This window comes from Kryptolebias marmoratus, linkage group LG18, assembly GCF_001649575.2.
Source record: "Kryptolebias marmoratus isolate JLee-2015 linkage group LG18, ASM164957v2, whole genome shotgun sequence".
Taxonomy (NCBI): Eukaryota; Metazoa; Chordata; class Actinopteri; order Cyprinodontiformes; family Rivulidae; genus Kryptolebias; species Kryptolebias marmoratus.
In genome coordinates, this window is record NC_051447.1 from 20,675,694 (window position 1) to 20,682,775 (window position 7,082).

Consider the following 7,082-nt stretch of genomic DNA (forward strand, 5'->3'; position numbering starts at 1 on the left):
TCAGATGAGCCCGTTTTCAGCTCTGAGCTTCACAGGGTGTCCCTGAATGCATCAGATGAGCCCGTTTTCAGCTCTGAGCTTCACAGTGTCCCTGAATGCATCAGATGAGCCCGTTTTCAGCTCTGAGATCCTGGTTGTTGGTTTGTTTTATCTGCAGCTTCTGCAGCTGTGTGCTGACTGATAACGTCTCAGCAGACCCAGATAAGTTTCGGTTCTCCTGAACAGAACAAACAGCTGCTGACAGCAGATACGGAACAAACTCTGATTTATGGATCGATGCTCTGTCAGGACAAAACCTGAGGTTTATGATCTTTGTTTGTTTTCTCACAGAAGGTCGTGTGATTGGTTTATTTTTAACTGGACAAAAGAAAATGTCCTGAGACCCGGTGGAGAGCTGGAACATGAGTTCTGCCCCAGAAAGGCCTCCTTAATGCATGAACTCTGTGTAAAAGTGACTGAGTTGTAGCCATGCAGGTTGCAGATGTTCCACCTATGATCACTTTGAGAGTTTCCTGAGATATTTTGCTCTTTGTTCAGAACAAAGGAAACAGTACACCAGAACCAGCATCAACAGCCTGACGGACACTTCGCAGTATCATGTGGAGGTGAGAACCTTCTGTCTTACTGTGGTACATGGACCCGGTTTGGTTCTGAAAACAGAATGACTGGCAGGCAGCTTTGTGGACAAACAAAGGAGAGTAAACATAAATCCTAATAATAATCCTGGCAGTTAGCTGTAGCTGTGGGTCCTCAGAACCCCCCTGTTCTCTGCTCGAAATGTGAGAGGGCAGATGATCAGACAACGTTGTGTCCAGACCTGACCGTTGAGTCCTTGTGTCCCACGCAGCACCTCACCATGTTCGTGTTGGACCGTAAAGACGGGATGGTCACGGTGGAGGACGGCATCAGACGCCTGCGGCTGCTGGACGCCAAAGGGAAGGTGTGGACCCAGGAGGTGCTGCTGCAGGTGGAGGAGAAGGTGGTCAGCCTCATCGACCTGGAGACGAAGGTGACACCAGAACTTTGGATGTGATGCTAGAACCCAGGAGAATGAGAGAGCGGCTCTAGTTTGTTTGTTTACTTTCAGAACGAGTTGGAGAACTTCCCTATCGGCTCCATTCAGCACTGCCAAGCTGTGATGAACGCCTGCAGCTACGACTCCATCCTGGTTCTGGTGTGTAAAGACCCCAGTCAGACGAAACCGGACCTGCACCTGTTCCAGTGTGATGACATCAAGGTAAATGGCCTCTGATTGGACCACTGAGCTATGAAAACACAGCTGCTGTTGGAACAGTTAAAGTTCAGGAGAAGTTTTAGAACTTCCTGGAAAAGTCTTAAAAACTTCAGTAGTTGGTGAACGCCGTTAAAGAGCAGCTTTAACCCTCGAATTAACTCAGTTATAAAGCCTTCTTTACGTCTCTACAGAGAGCTTCAGGACAGTTACAGAAAACTAGAAACATCTCTGGAGTTAGTCGTCACTGTCATCAACTACCACTGCTTCCTATGCATTTCAATGGCAGGTCCAATAAGGACCGAGAACTCGTCCCTGTGGAACCCCTGATTATTCAGAAAGCCTGCTGCTTGAGCAGACAGACAAACTGGAAACCTTTCAGGTTCTGTGTTATTTATTATGAATTAAACGTCTTCCAACAGGCCAATCTGATCCACGCAGACATAGAGAGTGCCATGATCGATGCCAAAGGAGGCAAAGTGAAGAAACGACCGGAGACCCTGAAGTAAGAATGAATCCTCAGACGGGTCACCTGTTCTCATGCCGGCGGCTGACTGACTCATCCGTCTGTCTGCAGGATGATCCTGAAGAGCGACGGCATCATCCCACCTCCCCCTGCCACGCCCGCCCCCGAGGCACCAGCATCGTCCAATCAGGTGGACGCTAAGGGCCGTGTGGCCGCCTGGTCGGCCTGGACCAATGAGCAGCAGCACTGTGAGTGATGTCACAGAGGGGGCGGGGGCGATGTTTGACTCTTCAGGTGGTCTGCTCCTGTTTTATGAAGGGATCTGCAGCTGGAAGCCTGTTCCACCACTGTTCTGTGGACGGGGACTGGGTCTGGAACAGTCCTGTCATCTCCTTGGTTTCTGAGATGTTAGGTTGTAGATGGGTGTGGTTGTCCTGTAAGGTCCTCCACAGTGTCCCTGTTCTCCTGTCTCATAAGAGACCTTCTGCTGTAGCAGAAGTCAGGTGTACACAGGAGGATTAAGGAAATGGACAGGATAGTTTCTGGAGGGGTTGATCAGAACTGCTTTTCTGTCCTTTGTTTGTGAAATAATCCATGACCCAGGAGCCTAATCCTGACTCCACCTCCATCTTCTCACCCAGCAGCCTGGGCTGGAGTGGATTAAAGGCACCTGAGGTCAGAAAACCTCATCCTGACGCAGCTAAAATGTCCACTTTAGTCATTGCTGACGTCGTTCCGCCCTGGCGTTGTGTTAACACCTGCATGTTTTAGTCGAGGCGGTTCCTCTCCTGCCGATCAGTTAATCATTTGATGAGCAGCGGAGCTGAAACCAGCTTTTGGTTGGACTCTCTCTATCTTGCGCTGTGAAGGTCTGGATGTTTGTGTTGCAGACGAGCAGCAGCAGTTCTCGCAGGACGACAGGCCGGTGGACATGGCGGCGCTGCTAGTGGACCGGGACGTGGTGAGTCTCACATCTGTCCGATCTGAGAACAGCTGGAGGTCCAGTTCAAAGCACAATACATGAGAGGTTTAAGCTGATTGAAGGCGGGAACATAATCAGAGTTCGGAGGAAAATCTTCTTATGTAAAGGAGGGGGGGAACTGGACTCTGCTCTGTTTGTTCAGGTTTAATCATTAACGTCTCAGTAAACCGTTTATTGTTCTTTCTGCAGCAAATCCTGAACCACATCCTGGACGACATCGAGTTCTTCATCACCAAACTGCAAAAGGCCGCCGAGGCGTTCACCGAGCTCTCCAAGAGGAAGAAGGCCAAGAAGGGCAAGAAGAAAGGCCCCGGAGGTGAGGGCCGCACCTGAGAGGAGCTGTACGGAAGAACGGGAGCGCCACAAACAGGACTTTCAATTATTAAATCTTCAATTTAAATATTTAAAACAGTTGATCAAACAAAGTGTTTTACAAACAGAAAAGCTTCTTGTTATACAAATTATTACAAACTGCATTAATTCTAAAAGAAGTTTAAAGAAATGGTGAATAAAAACTATTAAATAGAAAACAGAAGCGATACTAAATGGAAAAAATACACAAATTATTTTTTTAAAATAGCAGTTTAAGTACTGATATGTAAATTCTTACAAAACAGCTGAAACTAGATGTTTAGTTAAAGTTAAAGTTGTTTTTGAAAACTAAATAAAACCCATTTAGTTAAACTTAAAACTTTCAGAATAAAAATAAATCTTTCTGTAAAATCTGTTTGTATAATTTTCCACACTTTAAAATGTTCCTCCTCCGTGTTTGTGGTGTAAAATAAATCAGCTGAGCAGAGGTCAGAGGTCACAGAACCAATCCTGGCGGAGACCCGAGGAGAACGTTCCCCTCATTGTTCTTCATGTTCTGTCTGTTTGTCCACCAGAGGGCGTCCTGTCGCTGCGGTCCAGGCCTCCCGGGGAGGACGAGTTCGTGGACTGTCTGCAGAAGTTCAAACACGCCTTCAACCAGCTGGTAGCTCCTCCATCTTCCATCTTTAATCCCGTGGAACCACGAGATCAAAGCGTTTATCGTCCTGTTAGAACCTGCAGAACCTGATCTCCATGTGTGTTCTGAACCGCAGGCCAAACTGAAGGATCACATTCAGAACCCCAGCGCCGTGGATCTGGTCCACTTCCTGTTCACTCCACTCAGAATGGTGAGTCCTGTCATCGGACCAGGAAGTGACATCACTAACCAGCAGCCGGAACGTTACTCCTGCTGATGGAGAACGTTCTTGTACCAGAAGAACTGGTGGAGCTTTAAAAAACCTCACGGTGTTTCTGATAAATGGGATTAAACTCTAAAGAGAACCACGGAGAACGTTCTTGTCCTCGTCCTCCTCAGGTGGTCCAAGCGTCTGGTAGTACCGATCTGGCTCGCAGCGTCGTGGTTCCTCTGCTCACCAGAGACGCCATCGAGTTCCTCCACGCCTCAGGAACGGTGGAGGAACGCCACCTGTGGGTGACTCTCGGAGACGGGTGGACCAAATGCAGGTGAGAACGTGAACCTCAGGTTCTGTTCATGTTCTCATCAAGTGTCCTCCTACTGGTTTTAGATCTTCTTAGGTTCTTGCCATGATGTTCTGTGTGTGTTCTCCAGACTCGAGTGGCCAAAGGACCACTACTTCCCTCCCTGCGCGCTGCGGTTCCGTGACGGTTGGGAACCTCCCGTGTTGTCTGCTGTGACTCCCAGTCGAGAACAGGAACTGATGCAGCTGGCTGAAAGCCTCGCCGGCGCCGACGTCCGGAGAACCGACGATCCGTGGCTGTCTCAGGAGGTCCGTGAGACGTGTGCAGAACCCCCTGAAAGACTGCTGAGAACCCGCCCCTTACACGTGTGTTCTGTACGTTCTGTGTGTCTGCAGCCGGCGGCGGTGCAGAGGTTTCCTCCGGCTGACGGGTACGCCGCCTGCAGCTCCTCCCACAAACGCTTCCAGGTCCTGGATCAGGACACGGCCGTGGCGGCGTTTAAACACGCCATCAGCCGCCGTGTGGACCGGTAACTCTCAGGTCTCGTGACGCCCTGGAGAACCGATCCCACCGTTCTGTTTCCTGTCAGAACCGTTCGACGGGTTCATGTTTATAATCTGGGATGGAAAAATTTAAACGCACTGAACCCTAAATGTGGTGGTAGTAGTAGTACCATAGTGGAACATTTAGTTAAATACTTTCACTCTTTAATATAAACGGGATAAAGACAGAACTGTTTAGATTAATTCCTGTAGTTCAGTAGATTTTTGTTTCTGAAACGAGTTTAATTGAAGTGAAACCTGTAACCAAACTTCTTCCTCCTCATAGTTTCACTGGTTTTTGTTTCCAACTGATTCAAACCTGAAAACTGATCAGAGAAATTTCTTTCAGATGCTTTCCTTTCCTCTTCATCTGCGTTTTATTTTGAAATCTCTTCAGATCTGTTTCCTGTCGATCTTTAAAACTCTCCAGTCTGACTTTTAACGGCGGGTCGTTTCTCCACGGCTCTAAATTTAGTCTGATTGTTCTTAGTGAATAAAAATGGAGGAAGTGACCTTTGACCCTTCCCACATTCTGAGGTCATTGCTGATGTCTTTCCGCCCTGGCGTGGTGCTTTCTGTGGCTGATCTCTTTGGTTTGTTGTCTTTCAGAAGTTTTGATGCCGACAGATTTCAGCAGAAACTTTTTGCCAAATCGAAGTTTGACTTTGTGGCGAGAAACGGCACGGAGCTGTCGGTTCTTAAAGACGAGCTCGTCGAGGTAAGCACAGAACTTTAACCAGAGAACTTACATTTTCTGAAGAGCTGACAGAAGGAGAACATCAAAGGCTGAGAGACGGAGAACATTAGATAAAAGCTGACAGAAGGAGAACATCAAAGGCTGAGAGACGGAGAACATTAGATAAAGGCTGACAGAAGGAGAACATCAAAGGCTGAGAGAAGGAGAACATTAGATAAAAGCTAACAGAAGGAGAACATCAAAGGCTGAGAGAAGGAGAACATTAGATAAAGGCTGACAGAAGGAGAACATCAAAGGCCAACAGAAGGAGAACATCAAAGGCCAACAGAAGGAGAACATTAGATAAAGGCTGACAGAAGGAGAACATCAAAGGCCAACAGAAGGAGAACATCAAAGGCTGACAGAAGGAGAACGGCAGCTAGAAGCTAACGCTAACCAAAGAAGAAGAAAATCGAGGCAGTAGCTGAAGCAGGTTTCTGAAGGAACCGAAGAGATCTGGGTGTGTTCTGACTTCTCCGTGATGTTCTAATAAACCCACTTTTTGACTTTTAGTCTCGTGTTTAAATTAAACTGAAAATCAGCAGGTTCTCAAGTCAGGCTGAGCTAGAAGAACCTCTTTCGTCCCAGGTTCTGTTTTGGAACCGGGCTGTTCTGATTCCCTGAGTTTTGTCTGGCAGGTGCTCGACGACAGGAAGCAGTGGTGGAAGGTTCGGAACGGCTGCGGGGCGTCCGGCTACGTGCCAAACAACATCCTGGAGGTCACCAAAGCTGCGGACGCGAGTCGAGGAGAACCGGTCTACAGCCACACCATCCAGGTACCGACACAGAACACATCTTCATCAGCACACTCATCCTCACACCGCCGCCTCATCGTCACTCACATTCTGTTTGTCGCCACCGAAGCTGATGATGCCAAAGAAGGAGTTTGAGTTGTTTAAGGTAGGACGAGTCGGGCTGTGTGCTCTCAGGTCTGTCCTGTAGTTTCTACTTCCTGTTTGCTTTGCTGTGGATCATCTTAAAGGAACAGTCCAACATTCAGGGGACCCGTGGAACCGCTGGGGTTCTACAGCTCTGACCGGGTAAACTGATGTTCTTCTAAAAGATAAAAGGATTATTTTAGTTGAGGTTTTCCCCCACGGAGGAAGGCTTGAAGGTTTTTATGTCTCGTTGAACCGACTGGTTGGGTTTATTTAACGTGGACCAAACGTTGTTCTGAATGGTTGATTGGACGTAAATCCCCGAGTGTCGGGCTGTTCCTCTAAGTGACAGGTGTTAAAGTAGTCGAGCCGTTGAACATCAGATCGTCTTCCTGGACAGATTTAGTCGGTTTGTAGAGAATAAAACGTTCGGTTGCATCATCTCACCGCCATCTTTGTCTTGTTTCACTCCGGCAGCAGTTACTGGGAGAGTTAAACGAGGTAAACAACAACAACAACAACAAACGAGTTCTCTTTATGTCTGAGACGATCCAACAGAGATCCTTTGAAGGTTTTCTTTGGTGACTAAAAATGACCAACATGGATCAGCGTTCTTCTGTGAAGAGCAGAAACAATCAGAGGAAAAGTTTCCTCAGCTTCTTCTGTTCCTTCCTGTCTTTCAGAAACAGACCACCAAGTCGGACTCCTCGAAACCCGCAGCCTCCTCCATGACTGAGGTCCCCCCGCCGCCGCCCCCCGCCCCCCTCAGGCTCC

At 48.0% G+C, this 7,082-nt stretch overlaps 1 protein-coding gene across 1 annotated transcript in view; it reads left to right on the top strand.

Moving 5' to 3' along the window:
• Positions 1-7,082, top strand: part of eps8a (epidermal growth factor receptor pathway substrate 8a) — a gene marked incomplete in the record, with an annotated part of 25,068 nt that overhangs the window by 10,814 nt on the left and 7,172 nt on the right. The window contains 17 exon segments of the mRNA XM_037981212.1: positions 538-605; positions 848-1,009; positions 1,088-1,237; positions 1,654-1,736; positions 1,809-1,945; positions 2,588-2,658; positions 2,869-2,995; positions 3,567-3,655; positions 3,765-3,839; positions 4,028-4,176; positions 4,283-4,460; positions 4,548-4,681; positions 5,304-5,412; positions 6,069-6,206; positions 6,295-6,330; positions 6,786-6,809; positions 6,992-7,082. Of these exon segments, the coding sequence (XP_037837140.1) occupies positions 538-605; positions 848-1,009; positions 1,088-1,237; positions 1,654-1,736; positions 1,809-1,945; positions 2,588-2,658; positions 2,869-2,995; positions 3,567-3,655; positions 3,765-3,839; positions 4,028-4,176; positions 4,283-4,460; positions 4,548-4,681; positions 5,304-5,412; positions 6,069-6,206; positions 6,295-6,330; positions 6,786-6,809; positions 6,992-7,082 (1,821 nt within the window).